The 27,963-nt window shown below is 43.9% G+C and overlaps 2 protein-coding genes across 2 annotated transcripts in view; both read right to left on the minus strand.

The window, feature by feature from the left end:
• The window catches only part of LOC106570835 (perforin-1), a 72,244-nt gene that overhangs the window by 14,143 nt on the left and 30,138 nt on the right, over positions 1-27,963 (minus strand). The window lies entirely within an intron of this gene.
• LOC106570873 (uncharacterized) lies at positions 23-27,951 on the minus strand. The gene is made up of 4 exons (XM_045695354.2): positions 27,597-27,951; positions 11,501-18,175; positions 7,258-7,542; positions 23-1,375 (listed from the first exon to the last, which is right to left on the minus strand). Exons 2-4 carry the CDS (start codon positions 18,138-18,140, stop codon positions 420-422), a joined length of 7,881 nt encoding a protein of 2,626 aa, XP_045551310.1. The 5' UTR covers positions 18,141-18,175; positions 27,597-27,951; the 3' UTR covers positions 23-419.

A 27,963-nucleotide genomic window follows, 5' to 3' on the forward strand; every position in this document is an offset into this window, starting at 1 on the left:
CGACAATATACACTGCCATAAATGCAAGGGAAAAAAATTATGTTTTATGTCACACGATTTTAGACAAATTCCGTCAAGACACCAACCATGATAAAGGGTTAAACACTTCAATCAACACGTCAATTTTATTGAATATAACTATGATCCCCCGTTATATCTTATGTAATGTAATGACATGACATGTATTGACATGAAAAAAATGGGCAGATCATTATCAATGACTCATCAACAGCTGTAACAAGTTGTTGAGTGTAGGAAATTGTCACTGGTACCCTAGTTTATAGAAAGACAAATAAGTGGCGCATCTGTTAAGAAATTAATAATAATAATAATCAGTCTATCATTCTATATATTTTGATATCTGACTGTGGAGGAGATTAGGTGGGCGGGCTTCACAGCTTATCACTGGTGGGCAGCCTTCACAGCGGACCAGTGGCAGGTCTTGGGTAGTGGTACCTCAGCAGCTCGGTGGGATAGCATGTCTCACCGAACGGATACCCCATCCACAGGCCCAGCTGGTACCAGGCACTGGCGTACCAGTGCATGCCTTCCTGGTCTTCCTGCCCCTGCCGCGGGGGAGCCAGAAGCCGGTCCCCAAGGAGAGGGAGGGAGGAGCGCAGGATGTGGAGGAGCCTGTAGGGGACGAAGGTGAGGTGAGCAAGATGCTGCCGGCACTGCAGGGTGTAGCAGGAAACTAGGCGTCCATCCACCACCAGGTTCCCCTCCACAGTCAGGGGAGCATAGGCCCCTAGGCTCTCTGCCTCACTCACTTCGGTCACGCGTTTGGCCTCCAGTGATCCGGTGCTGGGGTCATGGAGGTAGATTAGGTGGCCCGGGAGGACATCCTTGGCGAACACCGGGACCCTGCGAGCGTCGCTGGCCAAGTCAATGGTTGTTGCGTTGTTGGGGGCGATGAAGAGAACATGGTCAGGAGTGATGTACAGGGGCTCCTCGGACCCCTCCGTGTCCAGCAGGAGGTAGTGCTCCCTTGAGCCGCTCCGCCGGTCAAGCCACAGGAGGACCTCGCTGAAGGTGGGCCGGCCAGCAGCGTCGACAGCCAGCACCCTGTCCCCCAAGCGCAGCTCTGTCATGGTTCTCTTGGAGCCGTCACTGGTGAGCACCGTGGCATGGGCGGGGAAGCACTCCTCATCTTTCTGGCACCAGGTGTTTATAGTGAATGGATCTTTACTGGGGTATTTGGCCATGTTTCTCCTCACCTCACTCACAGTCATTGTGTTCCAGTAACTTACAAAATCCGGGTTCCTTGTAGGAGAACCGTCGGTCTGGAGGCTACAACCTGCCTCCACCCAAAGCTTGCTCAAGCACTTCATGAAATGGGGTCCCCTCTCGTTGTCATAGCCACAGTCCCCACTCTCTGGGGGCGGGTAACAGAAAGAAAGAAGGTAGAAGAGAGAAAGAATGCAGGTTAGTCATAAGTATTTACCTTTCAAATAGATTAATAGAAATGGATTTCCCTGAGTGGCTCAGTGCAATATTCTGGGAGAAACACTGTTGATAGCGATATTTGCACTTTAGGCAGGAGTTAGTCACTAATGCAACTTTATTTAACCATCTCAAGTGGTTTTTCTTTTGTGTGTGCTACATGTTTCCATGTGTTGCCACAACTGTTTAAATAAGGTGTGTGCATTGTATTTATTCTTGAATTGTTTTGACATCCTGTCCACGGTATTAAATTGCAGTCTCTACACAGTGCTCGGTTTCCAAGATGGCTTTCCTAATGTACTCTTTCAGATAAAGAACTTTAGAAGGACACTTCCCATCAACCCCTCCATCATAGACACATGAGCAAACAATATGATGGGAAACGTTTTCAGGTTCTTCTTAAGGGTATATGTGAAGTCATCTTGGACATTGTGTACACTGAAATGTAATAGCGTAAAACACATTTTCAGGATGTACACACCTTACTTAACAGTTGCAGCAACATATGAGAACACACACACAAAACAATTTGAGTTCCCCCATAAGCCCAGAATGACTGCCATTGTCCCGTGTATTTTTTCAAGCACTGTGATAATCATTATCAACATAGTCAAATGATACTTTTGCACAGCCAGTTAGATACAGGAGGAGTCTCGTGTGACCTGGAAGTGGAAATCGCATGCTTCCAAAAACAGCCTGTTTTTCAGAAGGGGCATATTTAAAGCACACATTGAGGTTGCAGTGCATTTTCACTACTATAGTGTAATAGCTATTTGAAAAGACCGCCTGACATTTCAGCTTGTTTTGGTGCATAGAGTTTTGGCCAGTGGATTAGTTAAAAGACCAATGAGAAAGATAGTTCCAAACCTTTCTGCAAATAACAGCTAGTTTTCATCCCAACTCAGATCACTCCCAGACAGTCCTAGCAAAATTTTTGCTTGAGAAATTCTTTGCTAAGAAGCCATTTTTGTTTATTTTTAAACATTTTAATTGAAAACAATCAAATCAAATGTATTTATATAGCCCTTCTGACATCAGCTGATATCTCAAAGTGCTGGACAGAAACCCAGCCTAAAACCCCAAACAGCAAGCAATGCAGGTGTAGAAGCACGGTGGCTAGGAAAAAAATCCCTAGAAAGGCCAAAACCTAGGAAGAAACCTAGAGAGGTACCAGGCTATGAGGGGTGGCCAGTCCTCTTCTGGCTGTGCAATCACAGCAATCACAGTTAGGTACTTCATTGTTACCCATATTTGAAATTGAGATTTTTCTTTTAAAACAAGTTTATTGGACCTTTAACATGCACATTTCATCGAATAAATACAGTTATTACAGCAAGGCTGTTTAGTTTTTTATAATATTAATTTACCCAGTAAGTTGACTGAGAACACATTCTCATTTTCGCAACAACCTGGGTCATAGTTACAGGGAAGAGGGATGAATGAGCCAATTGGGAGCAGGGGATGATTAGGTGGCCATGAGGTTTAGATTGGGAGTTTAACCAGGACACCAGGGTTAACACCACTACTATTACAATAAATGCTATGGGATCTTTAGTGACCACAGAGAGTCAGGACACCCGTTTAACATCCCATCCAAAAGACAGCACCCTACATAGGGCAATGTCCCCAATCACTGCCCTGGGGTATTGGAATACTTTTTAGACCAGAGGAAAGAGTGACTCCTACTGGCCCTCCAACACCATCTGGTCTCCCATTCAGGGACCGACCAGGACCAACCCTCCCTAGTTTCAGATGCGAGACAGCAGTGGGAAGCAGGGCGTTATGCTTCTGGGGTTTTTTTTAAGGATCGTTCAAAACATTGCATTACACCCAGCTAAGCACAAGTATTTTACTGGAGTGCTATTCAACCCTTTTTAGTCGCAGAAAGTTTACGACTCGAGAGGGGTCATGTCTTATTTAGTAAAATAATTCAGCGAGTATATTTTGGAGCACATTTATATTTATATACAATTATTTAACAAGCTGTCATGCGACTGTATTTTCAGATTGCATTGTATGGTCATTGCGTACGACTTTGGAAAAATACATTTTAAAACCTTTCTGGTATATCAAAGGTGTTATGCAACCTGTTTTCAACTGTGGCCCTTCTGAAATATCAGGCTGAAAATGTGGGAAGATTTTTATAAATGTAGTATAGGCTACCCTTGTCTTATGCTGACCTGTGTTTTTACTATGAGATCTCTTATTGGTGTTGTTGTTGTGATTAGTACACTTAGACATTTACATTTACATTTAAGTCATTTAGCAGACGCTCTTATCCAGAGCGACTTACAAAATGGTGCATTCACCTTATGATATCCAGTGGAACAACCACTTTACAATAGTGCATCTAAATCTTTTAAGGGGGGGGGGGGGGGGGTTAGAAGGATTACTTTATCCTATCCTAGGTATTCCTTAAAGAGGTGGGGTTTCAGGTGTCTCCGGAAGGTGGTGATTGACTCCGCTGTCCTGGCGTCGTGAGGGAGCTTGTTCCACCATTGGGGTGCCAGAGCAGCGAACAGTTTTGACAGGGCTGAGCGGGAACTGTGCTTCCTCAGAGGTAGGGGGGCCAGCAGGCCAGTGGTGGATGAACGCAGTGCCCTTGTTTGGGTGTAGGGCCTGATCAGAGCCTGAAGGTATGGAGGTCCCGTTCCCTTCACAGCTCCGTAGGCAATCACCATGGTCTTGTAGCGGATGCGAGCTTCAACTGGAAGCCAGTGGAGAGAGCGGAGGAGCGGGGTGACGTGAGAGAACTTGGGAAGGTTGAACACCAGACGGGCTGCGGCGTTCTGGATGAGTTGTAGGGGTTTAATGGCACAGGCAGGGAGCCCAGCCAACAGCGAGTTGCAGTAATCCAGACGGGAGATGACAAGTGCCTGGATTAGGACCTGCGCCGCTTCCTGTGTGAGGCAGGGTCGTACTCTGCGAATGTTGTAGAGCATGAACCTACAGGATCGGGTCACCGCCTTGATGTTAGTGGAGAACGACAGGGTGTTGTCCAGGATCACGCCAAGGTTCTTAGCACTCTGGGAGGAGGACACAAGGGAGTTGTCAACCGTGATGGCGAGATCATGGAACGGGCAGTCCTTCCCCGGGAGGAAGAGCAGCTCCGTCTTGCCGAGGTTCAGCTTGAGCTGGTGATCCGTCATCCACACTGATATGTCTGACAGACATGCAGAGATGCGATTCGCCGCCTGGTTATCAGAAGGGGGAAAGGAGAAGATTAATTGTGTGTCGTCTGCATAGCAATGATAGGAGAGACCATGTGAGGATATGACAGAGCCAAGTGACTTGGTGTATAGCGAGAATAAGAGAGGGCCTAGAACAGAGCCCTGGGGGACACCAGTGGTGAGAGCGCATGGTGCGGAGACAGATTCTCGCCACGCCACCTGGTAGGAGCGACCTGTCAGGTAGGACGCAATCCAAGCGTGGGCCGCGCCGGAGATGCCCAACTCGGAGAGGGTGGAGAGGAGGATCTGATGGTTCACAGTATCAAAGGCAGCAGATAGGTCTAGAAGGATGAGAGCAGAGGAGAGAGAGTTAGCTTTAGCAGTGCGGAGAGCCTCCGTGACACAGAGAAGAGCAGTCTCAGTTGAATGCCCAGTCTTGAAACCTGACTGATTAGGATCAAGAAGGTCATTCTGAGAGAGATAGCAGGAGAGCTGGCCAAGGACGGCACGTTCAAGAGTTTTGGAGAGAAAAGAAAGAAGGGATACTGGTCTGTAGTTGTTGACATCGGAGGGATCGAGTGTAGGTTTTTTCAGAAGGGGTGCAACTCTCGCTCTCTTGAAGACGGAAGGGACGTAGCCAGCGGTCAAGGATGAGTTGATGAGCGAGGTGAGTAAGGGGAGAAGGTCTCCGGAAATGGTCTGGAGAAGAGAGGAGGGGATAGGGTCAAGGGGCAGGTTGTTGGGCGGCCGGCCGTCACAAGACGCGAGATTTCATCTGGAGAGAGAGGGGAGAAAGAGGTCAAAGCACAGGGTAGGGCAGTGTGAGCAGGACCAGCGGTGTCGTTTGACTTAGCAAACGAGGATCGGATATCGTCAACCTTCTTTTCAAAATGGTTGACGAAGTCATCCGCAGAGAGGGAGGAGGGGGGGAGGGGGAGGAGGATTCAGGAGGGAGGAGAAGGTAGCAAAGAGCTTCCTAGGGTTAGAGGCAGATGCTTGGAATTTAGAGTGGTAGAAAGTGGCTTTAGCAGCAGAGACAGAAGAGGAGAATGTAGAGAGGAGTGAGTGAAAGGATGCCAGGTCCGCAGGGAGGCGAGTTTTCCTCCATTTCCGCTCGGCTGCCCGGAGCCTTGTTCTGTGAGCTCGTAGTGAGTCGTCGAGCCACGGAGCAGGAGGGGAGGACCGAGCCGGCCTTCAGGATAGGGGACAGAGAAAATCAAAGGATGCAGAAAGGGAGGAGAGGAGGGTTGAGGAGGCAGAATCAGGAGATAGGTTGGAGAAGGTTTGAGCAGAGGGAAGAGATGATAGGATGGAAGAGGAGAGAGTAGCGGGAGAGAGAGAGCGAAGGTTGGGACGGCGCAATACCATCCGAGTAGGGGCAGAGTGAGAAGTGTTGGATGAGAGCAAGAGGGAAAAGGATACAAGGTAGTGGTCGGAGATTTGGAGGGGAGTTGCAATGAGATTAGTGGAAGAACAGCAAATGATAAGGATGTTAAGCTTGAAAGGGCTGGTAACTGTGACAGCATGGAATTCAAATGAGGAGATAGACAGATGGGTCAGGGGAGAAAGAGAGAATGTCCACTTGGGAGAGATGAGGATTCCAGTGCCACCACCCCGCTGGCTCGATGCTCTAGGGGTATGCGAGAACACGTGGGCAGACGAAGAGAGAGCAGTAGGAGTAGCAGTGTTATCTGTGGTAATCCATGTTTCCGTCAGCGCCAGGAAGTCTAGGGACTGGAGGGTAGCATAGGCTGAGATGAACTCAGCCTTGTTGGCTGCAGACCGGCAGTTCCAGAGTCTGCCGGAGACCTGGAACTCCACGTGGGTCGTGCGCGCTGGGACCACCAGGTTAGAGTGGCAGCGGCCACGCGGTGTGAAGCGTTTGTATGGCCTGTGCAGAGAGGAGAGAACAGGGATAGACAGACACATAGTTGACAAGCTACAGAAGTGTTGTTTCTTGTATTATTGTCTCCTGTGTCTTTAGAGAACTGTTTCACTTTGATATCCTTTTTCTTCTGTCCTGATTTTCTCTTTCTTTTCTTCTGTTAACTAGATATTCTTTGTTGTTCTTCGTTAGCTAGCTAGCTTCTTCCAAAAGAGTCCCTAGCAACTGCTTAGCAACTGGTAAACAATTCAGCTTGCTAAGATAACTACAATTTTATGAAAAATAGTTATCTTCTTTGTTTGTTGCTTGTTTTTTCTCCTATTCAGTCTTGCAGTTTTCTTTTGCTTTTTTCCGATGTACTTCACTCTAAAAAAAATGTAAATTTCAATATTTGTAGGAGCTCATTTTTCAGCTGCTGCTGCTCAAATTGGAGTTCCGGAACATTGAATATATAGATATAATATATATAATATATTTTTATATATATATATATATATATATATATATATATATATATATATAATATATAATATATATATATTTTATTATATATATATAATACATAGACATCCCATGTACTGGGTGCTTAATTTACTGCTCTCAATTTTTTTTTAAATAAATATGTCAATATCTGGCTATTCCAAATTGGAGAGAAAATGGAAGTAAGAAAATTGCCGTTCTTTGTATGGAATAGATTGTATTTTGTAGCCTTTGTAGGTAGCCAAATGAAAAAAAATAGCTATAACCTTGTTGACTCACCAATGCAGTAGGGAAAGCTTGACCATCCAGAACTGGTACATCGGATCTGGGAGGAGACTTCGAGATTATAGAGTCGGTTACACATTATATCGCATTTTTCTCCTTCAAAATTGGAGGCACAAAATGCTTGGCCATTGGGAACTTCATAGGGATCACAGCGGTGTCTGCATTGGATCTGTTTGCTGCAGATCAATGTTTCTCGTATGAACCTACATCCCATGACATCACAGACGTGTGTCTGTTGAGAAATAAACCCTCCACTGTCGATCACTGATGCTGTCCATTCTGTATACACAACAGCAACAAAATACAAGAGCATATGAAAACAGCAATATAACACACATCTGTCATGGAAACAGAAATATAAACACAATATCTGTCATGGAAACAGAAATATAAACACAATATCTGTCATGGAAACAGAAATATAAACAAATAAACTCACCAGACTCATCATAGAGTATACTCAATAACTAAATATTACATAAGAGGAATTTATATTACAGTACTTGGAAATTAATATGTTATTAGTATGTCTGGTGAGTTCATAGTGTGTGTGTGTGTGTGTGTCTCTCTCTGTGTTTCTTTAGTGAGTGTGTCTATGTGTGTGTACAGTATTCAGACCCCTTGACTTTTTCCACATTTTGTTACTGTCACGTCCTGACCAGCAGATGGAGCTGTTGTAGTAGTTTGGGGGTCAGGACGTGGCGGTCTTGTGTGTCTTGTGACTCCTGATCAGGAACAGCTGGGAATCGTTGTTCCTGATTGGGAGTCATATGTAGGAGTTATTTGTCACTGGGGTTTGTGGGTGGTTGTTCTTGCACTGCGTTTTGTATGCCTGTAAGACTGTCACTGTTGTGTTTATTGTTTTTTCAGTGGATGCTTTACTCCTTTTTTGAAAATTAAAATATGAGTATCCATATTCCCGCTGCGCCTTGGTCCTCCTTTCAACAGCACGAAGGATTTTGTGACAGTTACGTTACAGCCTAAAAATGGATTAAATAAGTAAAAGAATACTCAGCAATCTACACACAATACCCCATAATGACAAAGTGAAAATAGGTTTTTAGAAACTTTTGCAAATGTATTAAAAGTTCAAAATAAATACCTTATTTACATAAGTATTCAGACCCTGCTATGAGACGCGAAATTTAGCTCAATTACATCCTGTTTCCATTGATCATCCTTGAGGTGTTTCTACAACTTGATTGGAGTCCACCTGTGGTAAATTCAATTGATTGGACAAGATTTGGAAAGGCGCACACCTGTCTATATAAGGTCCCACAGTTGACAGTTCATGTCAGAGCAAAAACCAAGCCATGAGGTCGAAAGAATTGTCAGTAGAGCTGGGGAAGGGTACCAAAACATTTCTGCAGCATTCTTAAATGGAAGAGGTTTGGAACCACCAAGACTCTTCCTAGAGCTGGCCACCCGTCCAAACTGAGTAATCGGGGGAGAAGGGCCTTGGTCAAGGAGGTGACCAGTCTGACAGTCTGACAGAGCTCTAAACTTCCTCTGTGGAGATGGGAGAACCTTTCAGAAGGACAACCATCTCTGCAGCACTTCACCTATTTGGCCTTTATGTTAGAGTGGCCAGATGGAAGCCACTCCTCAGTAAAAGGCACATCACAGGCCGCTTGGAGTTTGCCAAAAGGCACCTAAAGACTCTCTGGTCTGATGAAACCAAGATTGAAGTCTATGGCCTGAATGCCAAGCATCACTTCTGGAGGAAACCTGGCACCATCCCTACGGTGAAGCAAGGTGGTGGCAGCATCATGCTGTTGGGAGGTTTTTCAGCGGCAGGGACTGGGAGACTAGCCAGGATTGAGGGAAAGATGAACGGAGCAAAGTACAGAGAGATCCTTGATGAAAACCTACTCCAGAGCGCTCAGGACCTCAGACTGGGGCGAAGGTTCACCTTCCAACAGGACAGCGACCCTAAGCACACAGCCAAGACATTGCAGGAGTGCCTTCGGGACAAGTCTCGGAATGTCCCTGAGTGGCCCAGCCAGAGGCCGGACTTGACCCGATCTAACATCTCTGGAGAGACCTTAAAATAGCTGTGCAGCAACGCTACCCATCCAACCTGACAGAGCTTGAGAGGATCAGCAGAGAAGAATGGGAGAAACTCCCCAAATATAGGTGGGCCAAGCTTGTAGTGTCATACCCAAGAAGTCTCAAGGCTGTAATCGCTGCCAAACGTTCTTCAACAAAGTACTGAGTAAAGGGTCTGAATACTTATGTAAATGTAATATTTCAGTTTAAAAAAAAATTCTAAATTAGCAAACATTTATAAAATCCTGTTTTTGCTTTGTCATTAAGGGGGATTTGTGTGTAGATTGATGAAGAAATGTTTTTATTTAATACATTTTAGAATAAGGCCCAACAAATGTGGAAAAAGTCAAGGGGTCTGAATACTTTCCGAAGGCACTGTATATGTGTGTGTGTGTGCGCGCGCGTGTGTGTGTGTGTGTGTGTGTGTGTGTGTGTGTGTGTGTGTGTGTGTGTGTGTGTGTGTGTGTGTGTGTGTGTGTGTGTGTGTGTGTGTGTGTGTGTGTGTGTGTGTGTGTGTGTGTGTGTGTGTGTGTCTTTCTATGAGTGTGTGTGTCTGTGTGTCAATATGAGTGTGTGTGTGTGTGTGTGTGTCTTTCTATGAGTGTGTGTGTCTGTGAGTGAGTGAGTGAGTGAGTGAGTGAGTGAGTGAGTGAGTGAGTGAGTGAGTGAGTGAGTGAGTGAGTGAGTGAGTGAGTGAGTGAGTGAGTGAGTGAGTGAGTGAGTGAGTGAGTGAGTGAGTGAGTGTGTGTGTGTGTGTCTTTCTATGAGTGTGTGTGTCTGTGAGTGAGTGAGTGAGTGAGTGAGTGAGTGAGTGAGTGAGTGAGTGAGTGAGTGAGTGAGTGAGTGAGTGAGTGAGTGAGTGAGTGAGTGTGTGTGTGTCTGCGTGTCTGCCTATGTGTGTGTGTGTGTGTGTGTCTGAGTGTGTGTCTGCCTATGTGTGCGTGTCTTTCGGGGGTGTGTGTGTGTGTGTGTGTGTGTGTGTGTGTGTGTGTGTGTGTGTGTGTGTCTATGACTGTGTGTCTGTGAGTGAGTGTGTGTCTGAGTGTGTGTGTGTGCCTATGTGTGTGTCTATGACTGTGTGTCTGTGAGTGAGTGTGTGTCTGAGTGTGTGTGTGCCTATGTGTGCGTGTATTTCTGTGTGTGTGTGTGTGTGTCTGTCTACGTCTGTGTGTGTGTCTGTGTCTACGTCTGTGTGTGTGTCTGTGTCTACGTCTGTGTGTGTGTCTGTCTGTGTCTACGTCTGTGTGTGTGTGTCTGTCTGTGTCTACGTGTGTGTCTGCGTCTGTCTGTGTCTACGTCTGTGTGTGTGTGTCTGCGTCTGTCTGTGTCTACGTCTGTGTCTACGTCTGTGTCTGTGTCTACGTCTGTGTGTGTGTGTCTGCGTCTGTCTGTGTCTACGTCTGTGTCTGTGTCTACGTCTGTGTCTACGTCTGTGTCTGTGTGTCTGCGTCTGTCTGTGTCTGCGTCTGTCTGTGTCTGCGTCTGTCTGTGTCTGCGTCTGTCTGTGTCTGCGTCTGCGTCTGTCTGTGTCTGTGTCTGCGTCTGCGTCTGCCTGTCTGTCTGTCTGTGTCCAAGTCTGTGTGTGTGTCTGTCTGTGTCTACGTCTGTGTGTGTGTCTGTCTGTGTCTACGTCTGTGTGTGTGTGTCTGTCTGTGTCTACGTCTGTGTGTGTGTGTCTGTCTGTCTACGTCTGTGTGTGTGTGTCTGTGTCTACGTGTGTGCGTCTGTCTGTGTCTGTGTCTGTCTGTGTCTACGTCTGTCTGTGTCTACGTCTGTGTGTGTGTGTGTGTGTCTGTCTGTGTCTACGTGTGTCTATCTGTGTCTACGTCTGTGTGTGTCTGTCTGTGTCTGTCTGTGTCTACGTGTGTCTACGTCTGTCTGTCTGTCTGTCTGTCTGTCTGTCTGTCTGTCTGTCTGTCTGTCTGTCTGTCTGTCTGTCTGTCTGTCTGCGTGCCAGGGTGTCTGAATCATTTTGACCCTTATCTTTTTGAGAGAAAAAAAGTTAAACAAAACTTGTTAAGCAAAATTATCTGAACAACTGCATTAGCATAAAATTATATAATTTCAAAAATAATTGGAGCATACACTATACTGAAGCTCGGTATTGGTATTATTAATTTCATACAGTCATATTTATCAAGGGTGTCAATCATTTTGGACCACCAACTGTATATAAATGCTTACTCACCATGACCAGGAAACAGGTATCCACAGACAGCTTTAGCTGCATTTGAGTCTTCAACACAAATTTTGCTCCAACCGGCCCCATCCACGTTCCCTTCAACAATCCCTGTATAATCCGAGCCACTTGTCTGTAGCTTTACTTTTCTACATGTCACCTCCTGAGATATCAGTGTTACAAACTCCAACTGTCTGTCTTCGCAGGATAACCTGGCGTAGGGACCAATATTTTGGAAGTAAAATATCTGTGTCTGGATTTTGTCAACTAAGTCATAAAGGCCGTCTTGAATGTTGACAAGTTGGAAGTTAGGCTCACAGGATGAGGTTATCAATCCCCAGTCACCACCGTGGCAGGTTATGGTGCGGTCCTCAGAAGAAATGTGGTAGTAATCATCACATATCAAGTACAGAGAGTCGCCTTCTTCTAAATTCCCTATGCTACCTGAAGGTGAATATAATTTACCATGAGGAACCTGGGGAGGGGCAAGGCAGGGGATTGGTTTGCAGAGTAGTATTCCACCTCTAGTGGGTGGAAACCACTCTCCTGATTCTACCTGGCATGTGAAGCTGGACACCCCAAAAAGATCGTACCCTGAGTCACAGCTGTAGACGATTGTAATGGAGTTTGAGTGACGCAAGGATTGGTGATGCCCGTTGTTGATCTCCGGTGGGGTCCTGCAGCACAACGAAGGGGTGGGTTGTAAAGTACCGTAGTGACATGTGCTTTCGAAAAGGAAGCCAAGACAGATAACAGAGATAGTTCTGCCATGAGGAACATGATCGCCCCAATGGATGCAGCCTCTGGGGACACAGGGCCTATCCAAGGGTAGTAATAGGTCTGTTGGTGTGCATTGAATTTCAGAGCTAGAGGTCAGCTGGTAGCCCTCCAGGCACTCAATCACCGCCACCGGTCCATCCGCTGTCATTTTCTCCTCAACGATAGTGCTTCCACTTGGGGCAATGAAGCCTAGGCATATGCTTAGAGTTTCTATTGCTGGGAAGACAGCCTTCTGACTTTCCATCTCTTCTATTACCGATGACACAAAGACCCTGAATGCAGATTTGGGTTTTAAGTCGCGGATTTCCGCCCTAGCATCGCTGGTGTTGAAGAGCGCCACCAGGTCACCGTTGTCTTCTTCCACAAGCACCACGTAAGTGTACCTCTCGCTGTTGGTGTCGGATCCCATAGGGGGTGCCGCCCAGTTTATCATCACGCTGTTGTGGGTGACGTGCAGCACTTTCAGAGACACTGGCGGATTGGGTTTCGTTCTCTGTGCTGCCTCCCATAAAACCAGCACTGGAACTTCACATTTCGTCAGGTAAAGCTGAAAGGTGTAAAGGACTCCAGAAAGGAGGCCAGTGATTTCCAATGAGGGCATGTTACCCCAAGTTAAAGTGTCGCTGTGGAAAAGCTGGTCTGACACTTTTAAATGATAGCGGAACATTGACTCTGCCACACTTCCTACTCTCCCCAGAGCCATGTCTTCGACTACAATGGCCGTCTCATTAGCACGTGTCACGCTGAAGGGTGGAAGGGATGAGTTAAAAGCCTTGAGGGAGGTGCTAATCTCAACAGCTGAGCTGAAGTAGGATGAGTCAGTCAGGGTGTTGTTTGCAAAGGCAAAGCTGATGTGCTGGTAAAGCGAGCGGTTGCTGCTCCAGTTGTCAAATATAACAGTAAGTGAGTCTCTTCCAATCAGGTTTAGAAGAGGGTCTCGATAGTGCAGAGAAACAACAAGGTTTCCTTCTAAAGTAAAGAAGCAGGCGTCCTGGGGGGCGAAGTTACGAAATAGAACGCTATCCTCGATCCCATCTGAGGCAAAGTTGTCAATGTGTTTCACTCCGCTGCTGTCATCCAGAATGTAAAGGTCTCTTCCTGGCCCCCCGCACAGCAGGTCTGACCCGTGTTCCGGCACCAGACTGTCATTTCCGAATTTCCCAATCAGCTGGTTATCCTCGTTGTCGCCAATCAGCAGGTCGTTGAACTCTGTCCCAATCACCCTCTCCACACCAGTGAAGGTGTCATTCTCTGCATCTGCTCCCCACCCCCTGCCTGAGTGTAGGTCCACCGTGACCCCGCTGCCTGTCCGCACGTCTCCACTGAAGAACACTGTATCGATCCCAGGACCCCCGTCAATCCTGTCGGCCCCACCTCCCCCGTAGATGAAGTCGTCTCCCTCGCCACCCTGGATTTCATCCTCCCCTTCTCCCCCCTCTAGGACGTCATTCCCGCCATCTCCGATGATGATGTCATTTCCTCCAAAGCCCTCGATCATCTCACTTCCCTGGTTGCCATGGATATAGTCCTTCATGTTGCCCCCGGCAATAAGTAAACTGCCGTTGCTCCCTGTGATGTAGTTACTGAAGGCAGTGGCGCCATGTATTCTAGAAACATTGCTGAATTCACTTCCTGATGAGGCACAGCTGATGTTGCAGCTCTTGGAGGAGGATGCCATGTCAATGCTGAGGACGGACTTGTAGGGGTAAGAATCACCATTGATTTTGAACAGAAATCCATCCAAGGAACGAACCAGGAGGTGCTGAAACTTCGCCCCCTTCAAGTACTTCAGCAAGCGGACACGGACCGAGTCGTTCCTAGAGCGGGAGAACATGATAATGTGGGGTCCCTCCAGGAGAACTTCGACGTCTTCATAGAGGACCTGGAGGAAGAGGTTGTCCATTTTCATGTCTTCTGCCTCGTTGTCAATTTCGTTCTCATAGCCGTATGCATGGCCAATGACATAGGTGTCTGACCCATTGCCTCCCCGCAGGTACTGGTACTTGTAAATGTTTCCAATGCCAGGGTCAATGAAGTTGTCCAACGAGTTTCCAATCACAGTGTATGAACACTTGCTAGATTTGGCTTGGAACCTTTCCACTTTCCTCCAGGGCTCTTTGCTCAAGTCAAAGAATTGTTTCTGGTCTATACAATCCTCCTTGCTGAGGTTAATTTCCATGGGACTCATGATGTCCTGGTCGGACTCATTGAGCGGCAAGGTGGCGATGATGCCATCAGAAGTCTGCACAACCAGGTGTTGGAAGTTCTTACCCTGGAACCAGTTCCACAGGACGACTTCAATGTTAACAAATGCCACCTTCAAAACAAGGTGTGGCAATCGAAGCTCTGTTTTGATTTCCCCCCAGGCATACTGGATAAACAAAACGTCGCTAGTTTTGTCTTCTGCGAAATTGTTGATCTGAGCTCCTCCACAGCCAGACTTAATGACGTATTTATCACTGCCACCTCCTCCCTGCAGGTGGTCCCTGCCCCCGCTGCAGCTGAGGAAATTGCCCAGCACATTCCCGACAATGATGTCATCATAGGGGGAGTCGAAGACAGTCACCACAGTGTGGAAGTGTTGGTCAGTTTTGTTGAGGTTGACGGTGCTGCCGTGTTGCTCCGTGCTGAGGTCGACCATCAGCGGCGTCTTTACCAGCCCACTGTCTTCACTTTTTGAGATGTAAAAAGTCACATGATCAGAAGACAGAAACGCGAAGTGTTGATATTGTCTGCCAATGTTCCACTTTTGCAAATGGAAGCACGTTGACTTCGGCTCTTTTTCGTCTGTCACCCGAACACCATCATCCAGCAGTTCTGCACGAATCCTCTGGAAGGGCACGTGAAACACCACCAAGTCTATTTTCTGGTCTGTGGCGTAGTTGTTTACGATATCACAGCCTTCTGCTGGGAAGATCTCATAGGTGTCGGCTCCCTCTCCTCCTTCAAGTACGTCTGCTCCCGGACCACCATTGAGAACGTTGTCTCTCTTGTTGCCCAAAATGCTGTCACTAAAATTGCTGCCCAAAACCCTGATTACGCTTTGGTAATCCCCCTCCAGTCTGAGAGATACCGGACTTTGGGATTTGGTGTTGTCCAGGGTTTCCGGGACACAGTTAGTATGGAACTTGTGCCCCATAAGTCCTCTGTCTGCTATTTTAAAGATGACGCCATCAGCAGACTGAAATGTCATGTGCTGATAGTAGTCAACGTTGCTGTGGCTAAACCAGTTCCGAATGGTGATCTGGTGCTTCTTCTGTTGTCCGTAAACGAGGAGAAGATCGTTTTGTTTCCGGATACAATCAATGCGGCTGAAAGGTGCTTTTATCAACAGGTGATCCTTAAACAAATCGTGGGAGAAATTGTCAATCTCGGAAATGCTTCCGTCTGTGGGAAAGACGTAAAGGTCCTTCCCTTTTCCGCCAGAGAGCACCGAAGCCTGAGACCCGAGAAAGAAAATGTCATCCCCCCCATGACCGTGGATGGTGTAGCGGTAGTTCCGGATCACGTAGTCCAAATCCAGGCCTCCATAAGCGCAGGGGTCTGAGGGAGCTGGTGGAGGCTGCTCTGCTGCGGGTTGATGGAGGGCAAAGAATGAGTTGTCCTTGTCATTCCCATAATAGGTGCCAAACAGGGAGGAGCGGAGCAGGAGTTCTCCACAGATGACCTGTTGGGAGTGAACTGGGATGACCCACCACAGGTTTGCAGTCTTCTGGGTGTACAGGAACTGGCGAGACTCCCCCACCCCAAGAATGATGCTCTGAATGGCAGGGTTGTGGAATGTTTTCACAATGGTTTTGACCCCGCCTCGCCCGTCATCAATGCCTCCAATCTGAATGGTGACATTGCCGTGGTTTGACAGCCGGACCGTTATCAAACCCCCATACTGTGAGAGCGCCCCTTCCGTCAGGTCGATGGTGCTTACGTTACCGTCATTGGCCACTATTCTGTAATAGGCACTGGCAGAAGACAAATTTCGCAGAAGCTCTTGGTTTTTCCTGTATTCTTCATCCACCTCTTTCATCTGTCTCAGCAGCCCTCCGGTCCCAAAATCCAAAGCACCTTCCCCTAACCCTTTTAAAACAGCAGTCAGTTTCTGTATGTCATTAGCCCCCTTGGGCAGTCGGTCCAGCTCACTCACAACATCGCAGTAAAAATCACTGATAGACATCCTAACTATGGTCAGGCCAATGATTATGGGCTCCAGAATAAGTGCGGCCGGAGGGAAGGCCACTTCAGCGATGGACAGCACAGTGGTTGACACGTCCAAGACTAAGTTTGAAACTTTTAAGCCATAATATTTATTCTGTTCTGGGTCAGAGTTGTTGCTTGTCTGAATAGCTACAGAATCTTCAGCTATGAAATAGAATTGGAAACCCAAGCCAACGAAGGGAATGTCCTTCAGAAACTGTCCAGCGGCACTCTCCTGAACTCTTTCCAGTGAGCCGCTTACTCTCTCCAATGTCTTCTCCAGACCCAATCTCTCTGCCCCTTTACGGATGGTGCTTTTTAATATGTTCTGGGACATTTTGGAGATCTGTTGATTCACGCCAGTCAGCCCCCCGAGCCCGTGTAGAGACTGGGTGAGAGTAAAGGCCCCTCTGGCTGTATCATTCTCTGCAAAAAACTTCCCCGCCCCAATAAAGCCAGCCACAATGCCATACACCGCCATGCCTCTGTTGATCTTGTCCAGGGCACCCCCACCTGCCGCTTTCACCCGACTGCCCTGATGCATGGCATTCTCTTCGATCTGCCGGGTGTAGAAGGTTTTGGACTCATCTAGAGGGAAGGAGACCAGGTGGGTGTCCTCTGGGTTCCTCCTGCTTGCCACTTCCACCTCCACTTGACCGTCTTTAATGCGCAGTGACTTGTCCTTCACCACATACTCTTCTGAATTGCACACATTTCTGCGTCGTCGCCTCTTCTTAAAACAACCATGTAAGTTATTATCAAGCTGCTCCCCAAAGCTGTTTTGGTCATTAAACCGATTTATGTTTGTTTCCATGTCGACGTCCATTTGGTTATTATTAATATTAGTAATTTTTCGCAAGGGGCTGCGAAGCACATTTCCATTTTCATAAGTGAACAAAACTCTTCTTTCATCTTTTATGGTCATTTCATTACTCATTCGCCCCTGGTTGAGATCAGGAAAAGATGTCAGACCATGTTGCTCATAATTTTGAAAGAATAGTTGTTCAGGAAAATTAGAAAATCTGGGTTGGTAAACATTAAGTGTGTTGGTTGTTGACACGAAGGTGTCATACGCCACAATCTCACGGAGCTGGAACCCCAGATTATTATTATTCACCTCCTTCATGAATTGAGTCATGTAATTCCCTGCGGCATCCGTTCCAGCATTACACACAATGAATCGCATTTCAACTTGGGGTTGTCTCATATTGCGGACCAATAACTTCACCACATTAGCCAGTTGATGGTGATCCATGTTGTTGATGTTGTAGTCCACACCATAATATTTCAGTCCATCGTTTGTTGACTCTACAAGTTTTCTGTTACCATGAGAAATCAAGGTAATCTTGACTCTATTAGCATTCTGAATAAGTTCATCGCTCATCCAATTTGGCCTGCTAAGCTCTTGAAATGTAGGTTGACCGTTTTGGTCTATGTTTAATTTTAAAACCAACACCTTAGTTTCTTTCCCTTTGAAGTAAGAAGTTTCGTAATTGATGTAAGCTTGGTCAGTGGTGAAGACATCGGGTGGCCCAAGCACTAAGTGAATTTCCGCTTCATTTGGCCGATTATTGTTAACCTGTTGCCACTCCGGTGTGGAGTAAGGCCACATGGAGCCGCACCCCGGGACAGAGGCTGAGAGGACGACAATGAAAATGGAAAGTCCAGTGGGCCTCATGGTGGCTATGTGACATTCACAAAAACTGCTTTCTCCTGAGAAAAGAAAAACACAGTAAGGAAAGATATTAAGGATTAAAGAAATTATGAATAGATTAATGATATTGAGGATAGAGTAATGATATTGAGGATAGAGTAATGATATTGAGGATAGATTAATGATATTGAGGATAGAGTAATGATATTAAGGATGAATGATATTGAGGATTAATGATATTAAGGATATAATAATGATATTAAGGATAGATTAATGATATTAAGGATAGGTTAAGGATATTGAGGATTAATGATATTAAGGATACATTAATGATATTAAGGATTAATTATATTGAGGATACATTAATGATATTAAGGATTCATTATATTGAGGATATATTTGTGATATTAAGGATTTATGACATTAAGGATTAATGACATAAAGGATATATTAATGATATTAAGGATATTGTAATGTCTGCTTCCAACTCACGCTCTCAAACACATAGACCCCCTGAACGCAGCCCACTTTCCAGCCCACTTTCAAGATCAGACTCTCAAACACGTAGATCCCCTGAACGCAGCTGACTCTCCAGATCCCAATCACCTGAATTCTAATCACCTGTTCACACACCTGTATGTCATTTACACACACTATTTACTTCAGTTCTTTGCACCCCATCTTTGTGAGGTATTGTTTGTTTTGATACACTTTTCTATTCGAAGCGCTGTTTTTCCCATATTAGTCCTCCTGTGTATCATAGTTTTGGCCATCCTCACTAACAATGCCTTTTTGCCTATTCCCTGCCTGTACTTTTGCCTATCGGATTCCCTGTCATCAACCTCTTGCCCGATCTCCCGGACTACGTTACTAGTCTTTTCCCTGCCTGTACTTCAACAATTGGATAAAGGATAGATTAATTATATTTATTTTGCCTTTATTTTATCAGTGAGTCATACTGAAACCAGGATCTCTTTTACAGATGAGCCCTGAATTACATAAATTACAGAAAATACACAATGCAAGCAGAAAGAAAACCATGGTCATAAAACACATTCATCAGTAATAAGGTACTCCATCAGCCTTCTGAACATTTAGAAGATCGTTCCACAAATAAGGTGCAAGAAAGTTAAATCAGCTTTTAGTTAACTCAGTAGAGACCAAAGGAATTCCCTCTGGCTTTGAAGCCAGCAGCTGCCATATTGGTTCTCCTTATAAAGAGCAGTCCTCCATAGGATGTCACAGACAAAATTACATGTATTTAAGTCTTTCTTTGTTGTGGTGGGGACAGTAACATTAGTACTCTCTAAAAAGTATACTTTAAAGAATGTTATATTATAATAGTTTTTTTTAAATGTGCATGTTTAAAAGTATGCAATAAACCCTCTTGCCGCTCCGATCCCGTTAGCGGGATCAACAGCCAGTGAAAAAAATCAGAGCGCCATATTCAAAACCAAATCTAATAATTTCTATTTCTCAAACATAGGACTATTTTACACCATTTTATAGATGCACTTCTCCTGAATCGAACCACGTTGTCCGATTTCAAAAAGGCTTTACAGCGAAAGCAAAACATTAGATTATGTTAGATTATGTACATCGACAAAAGCAACCACACAGCCATTTTCCAAGCAACTAGCATGCATCACAAATACCCAAAACACAGCTAAATGCAGCACTAACCTTTGACGATCTTCATCAGATGACACTCCTAGGACATCATGTTACACAATACATGCATTTTTTGTTCGATAAAGTTCATATTTATATATAAAAACAGCATTTTACATCGGCGCGTGACGTTCAGAAAATATTGTCCATCAAATACTGCCGGTGAACCCGCGCCACAATTTACAAAAATACTTGTCATAAACATTGATACAAAATGAAACTGTCATTCAAAGAATTATAGATGAACATCTCCTTTATGCAAACGTTATGAAAGATTTCAAAAAAGCTTCACGAGGAAAGCACTCTTTGCAATAATATGAGTACTGAGCTCAGAAAAATACTCTAGGCTATACAGATAGCCGCCATCTTGGAGTCATCTAAAATCATACATTGCATTAGAAATATTCCCTTACCTTTGATGATCTTCATCAGAAGGCACTTCCAGGAATCCCAGGTCCACAACAAATGTTGTTTTGTTCGATAAACTCCATAATTTATGTCCAAATAGCTCCTTGTTGTTCGCGCGTTCAGTTCAGCTACTCAAAATGTAGGAGGTGTCACCAGCTGTATCACCAACTTCCCAGCCTTCTCATTCGGTCTGTGTTTACCAGAAAAGCCTCAAACAACTTTCTAAAGACTGTTGACATCTAGTGGAAGCCTTAGGAAGTGCTAAATGAGTAACCAGTCACTGTGTGTTTCATAGGCAAAGGCTTAGAAAAGATGCCACGCATCAGATTTTCACTTCCTGCTAGGATTTTCCTCAGGTTTCTGCCTGCCATATGAGTTCTGTTATACTCACAGACATCATTCAAACTGTTTTAGAAACTTCAGAGTGTTTTCTATCAAAATCTACTAAGACTATGCATATCCTAGCTTCTGAGTTTGAGTAGGAGGCAGTTTAATATGGGCAAATATTTATTTCGAAAGTGACAATACTGCCCCCTATCCAGAAGGGGCTGTAAGAGATAGATTAATGATATTGAGGATATATTAATGATATTAAGGATTCATGATATTAAAGATAGATTCATTTATATTAGAATTATAGTAATTCCACCTGATTTTAAAACATTTTAACAACAGCAAAAGGCTTTCCAGCCTACTTCCCCAGCCTTGGAAGCCTAATAAATTACCTTTTGTAAAATGTCCACTGTTGGTCTACAAAAAAAGTGTCTAACGGGGTCATAGATGTGATTGTTCAATTTGACTTTTTTATTACAGTCTTACACCATTTGTACGAAACTGAAGTTTTACATGCCCACAGCAATAACATACATGAGCACAACAGTAACATTTTCACATTGCTTTCACACAAAATGCAAATGATAAGCACCTTTTTGTTAGCATAACTCTCTACATAAGACCCACAAATCAATTGAGTAAGTGTTGCCAATCAAAACAGAATAATTTCCTCACATCATATACAGTACTTCTTCGGGATAGGGGGCAGTATTTTGACGTCCAGATGAAAAGTGTGCCCAAAGTAAACTCCCTGTTTCTCAGGCCCAGAAGCTAGGATATGCGTATGCATGGTAGTATTGGATAGAAAACACTCTAACCTTTCTGAAACTGTTAAAATAATGTATGTGAGTATAACAGAACTGATTTGGTAGGCGAAACCCCGAGCACAATCCATCCAGGGGAAAATCTTTTTGAGGTCATTGTGTTTTCAAATGCTTTTCTATGGGAACCTGATGTATTAGGGCCCAGATTGCAGTTCCTATGGCTTCCACTAGATGTCAGTCTTTAGAAATTGTTCGATGTTTTTCTTTTGAGAAATGAAGAAGTAGTCCTATTCTTTCTAGGCGTCACTCAGATGGACTCAAGCCTTTTGGTGCGTGTGAACATGAGCGCGCTCCTCGTTGTTTTTCTTCGGTATTGGAAACAGTTTACTCCGTCTTAAATTGTATCGATTATTTACATTTTAGGGTACCTGAAGTTGGATTAGAAATGTTGTTTGAAATGTTTGGAAAAGTTTACAGGTAACTTATTAGATACTTTGTAGTCATGTTGGGCGAGTTGGAACCTGTGTATTTCTGAATCAAACACGCCAAATAAATTGACATTTTGGGGATATAAAGAAGGAACTTATCGAACAAAACGACCATTATCCTGTTAGGGCTAGGGGGCAGTATTGACACGGCTGGATAAAAAACGTACCCGATTTAATCTGGTTACTACTCCTGCCCAGTAACTAGAATATGCATATAATTATTGGCTTTGGATAGAAAACACCCTAAAGTTTCTAAAACTGTTTGAATGGTGTCTGTGAGTATAACAGAACTCATATGGCAGGCCAAAACCTGAGAAGATTCCATGCAGGAAGTGGCCTGTCTGACAATTTCTTCCCCTTCTTGATTATCTCTATCCATTACAAAGGATCTCTGCTGTTACGTGACACTTCCTACGGCTCCCATGGGCTCTCAGAAGGCGGCAAAAAGCTGAATCGTGGCTTTGCAGGCTCTGGCTGAAAAAAAGTAGCGCATTTGGGTAGTGGCTGGTTACAGTACTGTGAGACTCAGGCGCGTACCCGCGTCGACCGAATGCTTTGTTTTCTTTCCTCTGTTTACCTAAACGCAGATTCCCGGTCGGAATATTATCGCTTTTTTACGAGAAAAATGGCATAAAAATGGATTTTAAACAGCGGTTGACATGCTTCGAAGTACGGTAATGGAAGATTTAGAATTTTTTTGTCACGAATTGCGCCATGCTCGTGACCCTTATTTACACTTCAGATAGTGTCTTGAATGCACGAACAAAACGCCGCTATTTGGATATAACGATGGATTATTTTGGACCAAACCAACATTTGTTATTGAAGTAGCAGTCCTGGGAGTGCATTCTGACGAAGAACATCAAAGGTAATCAAACTTTTGTAATAGTAAATCGGAGTTTGGTCAGGGCTAAACTTGGTGGGTGTCTAAATGGCTAGCCGTGATGGCTGGGCTATCTACTCAGAATATTGCAAAATGTGCTTTCACCGAAAAGCTATTTTAAAATCGGACACCTCGATTGCACAAAGGAGTTCTGTATCTATAATTCTTAAAATAATTGTTATGTTTTTTGTGAACGTTTATCGTGAGGAATTTAGTAAATTCACCGGAGGTTTGCGGGGGGGTATGCTAGTTCTGAACGTCACATGCTAGTGTAAAAAGCTGGTTTTTGATATAAATATGAACTTGATTGAACAAAACATGCATGTATTGTATAACATAATGTCCTAGGTGTGTCATCTGATGAAGATCATCAAAGGTTAGTGCTGCATTTAGCTGTCTTCTGTGTTTTTGTGACATTATATGCTAGCTTGAAAAATGGGTGTCTGATTATTTCTGGCTGGGTACTCTGCTGACATAATCTAATGTTTTGCTTTCGTTGTAAAGCCTTTTTGAAATCGGACAGTGTGGTTAGATTAATGAGAGTCTTGTCTTTAAAATGGTGTAAAATAGTCATATGTTTGAGAAATTGAAGTAATAGCATTTCTAAGGCATTTGAAAATCGCGCCACGGGATTACACTGGCTGTTGCGTAGGTGGGACGATTTCGTCCCACCTAGCCCAGAGAGGTTATGTCACTGAGACATTTGGGATTGCAAAAAGATGAAGATCTTCAAAGGTAAGGCATTTATTATATCGCTATTTCTGACTTTTGTGTCGCACCTGCCTGGTTGAAAAATGGTTTTCATGTTTTTGTATGCAGGGCGCTGTCCTCAGATAATCGCATGGTGTGCTTTCGCCGTAAAGCCTTTTTGAAATCTGACAGCGGCTGGATTAACAAGAAGTGAAGCTTTATTTTGATTTATTACACTTGTATTTATATGAATATTAAATATTTATATTTCTGTAGTTTGAATTTGGCGCTCTGCAATTTCACCGGTTGTCAAATCTATCCCATTAACGGGATTCGAGTGTTAAGGGATCCCTACGAGGTTGTTTAAAAAGTATTTATACCCGTTTACAAGAAATGTTTGCACATTTATTTAAAAAATAAAAATAAAAATATATCTAATTTTCATACGTTTTCACACCCTTGACTCAATACATGAATCACCTTTTGCAGCAATTACAGCTGTCCTTCTGAAAAGTGAAAAGGTGAATTTGTCTCCAAGTGTCCATTGGAAAGCAGCCTGAACCAGGTTAACCTCTAGGATTTTGCCTGTGCTAAGCTATTGTCATGACGTTGGCCTGTGGGTAAGGTTTATGACCCCCCCATAAATACCTTTCTCCCTTCCCTCTGACTCTACTGAAGGACTCTTGAATAGCCTTTGTTAAACATAGAGAGTCTGGGAACATCAAACAAGTGGGGAGAAAGGAACCATATTTCGGTAATATAACCAGTTGAAAATATGCGATGGTACTTAATGAATATGATGTCAGTTCGGTTGTCATCTGAGACATTATGACTGATGACAGGACGACATAAACTGTATCTGGGAAAGTCTACACATTATAGTTATCAGATTCACATGGAATTGTTGTGCAATTTAAATGCAATTTAAATGAAACTATTTGTGAAAATATTAAATGTCATTTTAGCTCCCAAATGAGAGAATTGGGTTTTCATAAGGTTAGAGCCCTGCTCAGTCAGTGGCCCGCCCCTCTGAAGAGACATGGGTTATAAACTATGAAACACACCCTTCTCTCCCTCCACTATATAAGCCCTTGACGAAAATGTAACCTTCTGTTCCGAGGACGATAGGACGACGGTCCATACGTTAACCTCTTACATCTAGACGTTCCGCTAGCGGAACACCTGCTCCAATATCCAATGATAGGCGTGGCGCGAATTACAAATTCCTCAAAAATACAAAAACTTCAATTTTTCAAACATATGACTATTTCACAGCATTTTAAAGACAAGACTCTCCTTTATCTAACCACACTGTCCGATTTCAAAAAGGCTTTACAGCGAAAGCAAAACATTAGATTATGTCAGCAGAGTACCAAGCCAGAAATAATCAGACACCCATTTTTCAAGCTAGCATATAATGTCACAAAAACACAGAAGACAGCTAAATGCAGCACTAACCTTTGATGATCTTCATCAGATGACACACCTAGGACATTATGTTATACAATACATGCATGTTTTGTTCAATCAAGTTCATATTTATATCAAAAAACAGCTTTTTACATTAGCATGTGACGTTCAGAACTAGCATACCCCCCGCAAACTTCCGGGGAATTTGCTAACAATTTACTAAATTACTCACGATAAACGTTCACAAAAAGCATAACAATTATTTTAAGAATTATAGATACAGAACTCCTCTATGCACTCGATATGTCCGATTTTAAAATAGCTTTTTGGTGAAAGCACATTTTGCAATATTCTAAGTACATAGCCCAGGCATCACGGGCTAGCTATTTAGACACCCACCAAGTTTAGCACTCACCAAACTCAGATTTACTATTATAAAAGTTTGATTACCTTTTGTTGTCTTCGTCAGAATGCACTCCCAGGACTGCTACTTCAATAACAAATGTTGGTTTGGTCCAAAATAATCCATCGTTATATCCGAATAGCGGCGTTTTGTTCGTGCGTCCCAGACACTATCCGAATGGTAAAGAAGGGTCGTGCGCATGGCGCAATTCGTGACAAAAAAAATCTAAATATTCCATTACCGTACTTCGAAGCATGTCAACCGCTGTTTAAAATCCATTTTTAAGCCATTTTTCTCGTAAAAAAAGCGATAATATTCCGACCGGGAATGTCCATTTAGCTAAACAGAGGAAAGAAAACAAAGCTTTCGGTCGACGCGGGCACGAGCCTGAGTCTCACAGTACTGTAACCAGCCACTACCCAAACGCGCTACTTTGTTTCAGCCAGAGCCTGCAAAGCCACGATTCAGCGTTTTGCCGCCTTCTGAGAACCTATGGCAGCCGTAGGAAGTGTCACGGGACAGCTAAGATCCTCACTCTTCAATAAACAGAGACAAGAAGAACGACTCCTTGTCAGACAGGCCACTTCCTGCATGAAATCTTCTCAGGTTTTTGCCTGCCATATGAGTTCTGTTATACTCACAGACACCATTCAAACAGTTTTAGAAACATTAGGGTGTTTTCTATCCAAAGCCAATAATTATATGCATATTCTAGTTACTGGGCAGGAGTAGTAACCAGATTAAATCGGGTACGTTTTTTATCCAGCCGTGAAAATACTGCCCCCTAGCCATAACAGGTTTAAAAGGACTAACATGTCAACTACAGAACTAAGCCAACCTCGGCGTGAGCTTTGGTTGTGAATGGTATGAACTTTGAACTCTTATTCACTAAAGAAGTGAGACATCCTAGCCGTTCAGTTCGCAACAGCAGCTGTAAACGTGGGCTAGGAAAGGACGGACGACGTATCCAGTCTAACACACAACGAAGATACTACAACGTATCCAATTTACCACCAGAGACATTCTTCCGAAGACAGGAAGATCTCTGTTGGCCAACACGGCCAGCATCTACGACCAACCTACCGAAGCGCAGCTCAGAGTAAATATTTATTGCATTTTCCTTTTCCAAATGGGCGGTAATTTAGAATGCATAAGATACTGTATTTACGATAGCACAGCTTCTCCCTTTGTTCCTCAGTCTTCCCGCTCTTTCATTTAAGCCCAACCCCCTCTCTTTGTGTAACCAGCCGTCATATAGTACCGTCCCCCAGGGAAGTTTTATGAATGACATAATTTGCATTCTGTGTATATGTAATTCTGTGTGATTAGTTAGGTATTTAGTAAATAAATAATTAAACCCAATTTGTATTGCTGATTCAACTTGTTAGCCAGGGTTCGTGAAGATAACCAAGAATTTACAACTTTCAGAAGAGACTGAAATAAGGTGATGATTAATATTGACTGCTATTGATGTAAAATATTACTAGGTCTTTAAGAGTTTATTCGGAAGATAACAGCTCTATAAACATTCTTTCGGGGTGCCCTGACTTTCTAGTTAATTACATTTTACATTTACATTTTAGTCATTTAGCAGACGCTCTTATCCAGAGCGACTTACAGTAGTGAATGCATACATTTCATACATTTTTTTCCCCGTACTGGTCCCCCAGTAATAGGTAAGGTAAAATTAATTACAGAGAAAGGATTTTATAGAATAGCATGTCATATCACTTAATCCGGCATAGCCAAAGACACAACATTTAATTCCGGGTTTTTTTTATCCTAAAAAAACTCCCTAGTCCTTGCCAATGACAAGCATATACATAACATGATGCAGCCACCACCATGCTTGAAAATATGAAGTGGTACTCAGTTATGTGTTGGATTTGCCATAAAGCTTTGTATTTAGGACATAAAGTGAATTTCTTTGCCACATTTTTTGTAGTTTTAATTTAGTGCCTAATTGCAAACAGGATGCATGTTTGGAATATTATTCTGTACAGGCTTCCTTCTTTTCACTCCGCCATTTAGGTTAGTATTGTGGAATAACTACAATGTTGTTGATCCATCCTCGGTTTTCTCCTATCACAGCCATTAAACGCTGTAACTGTTTTAAAGTCACCATTGGCCTCATGGTGTAATCCCTGAGTTTCCTTCCTCTCCAGCAACTGAGTTAGGAAGGACGGCTGTATCTTTGTAGTGACTGGGTGTATTGCTACACCATCCAAAGTGTAATTGTTTTAAGTCGGTCATACCAAGAATCATTTAGCTATTTATTTGATTTTGAATTTTTTACTCTTTCGAATGGACACACAACCAATAAAATTAGATTGCATTTCTTGAGCCAAGAAACAAATACTGGTGCAGGGATTTAAGGGAATAAATGTTTTTCTTCTCAGAAAAATCAAACTGAAATAAAGCTACTCTTACCTTTATGAAGGCAAACAAGTTGATATGCGGTCTTGTATCGAAGGTTCTGCACTGTGTTCTCTCTCTCTCTCTCTGAGTGTGTCAGTTTGCAGGCGTTAATGATGAAGTGTTTCGAATCGCATTGGTTTATATAAGAAGTTTGCTGTTTGGCTGTGGGTTGGTCTAAAACCCCCTGGAGTCAAAACGGGGGTGGAAGATTGAAAATCACTGAAAAGAGAACGAGGGAAAGAAGTTGAGGGAGAAGATCTTTGACTTGCCAGGAGAACAAATTGGGCTTGCGAGAGAAGAGCCCCCCTTCTCTCTCTTCGCCTTTCCCTCTCTCTCTCTGTCTCTCCCTCTCTCTTTCACTCTCTCTCAGCCTCTGTCT

Source organism: Salmo salar, chromosome 15 (genome assembly GCF_965601325.2).
Source record: "Salmo salar chromosome 15, fSalSal1, whole genome shotgun sequence".
Classification (NCBI taxonomy): domain Eukaryota; kingdom Metazoa; phylum Chordata; class Actinopteri; order Salmoniformes; family Salmonidae; genus Salmo; species Salmo salar.

Excerpts from the sequence above, each read along its gene's own strand:
- LOC106570873 (XM_045695354.2), bottom strand. The coding sequence starts at position 18,140 with ATGAGGCCCACTGGACTTTCCATTTTCATTGTCGTCCTCTCAGCCTCT. Across the intron at positions 7,543-11,500 it reads ATACCTGTTTCCTGGTCATG|AATGGACAGCATCAGTGATC; the intron begins GTGAGTAAGCAT and ends TTGTGTATACAG. Across the intron at positions 1,376-7,257 it reads AAGCTTTCCCTACTGCATTG|AGAGTGGGGACTGTGGCTAT; the intron begins GTGAGTCAACAA and ends ACCCGCCCCCAG.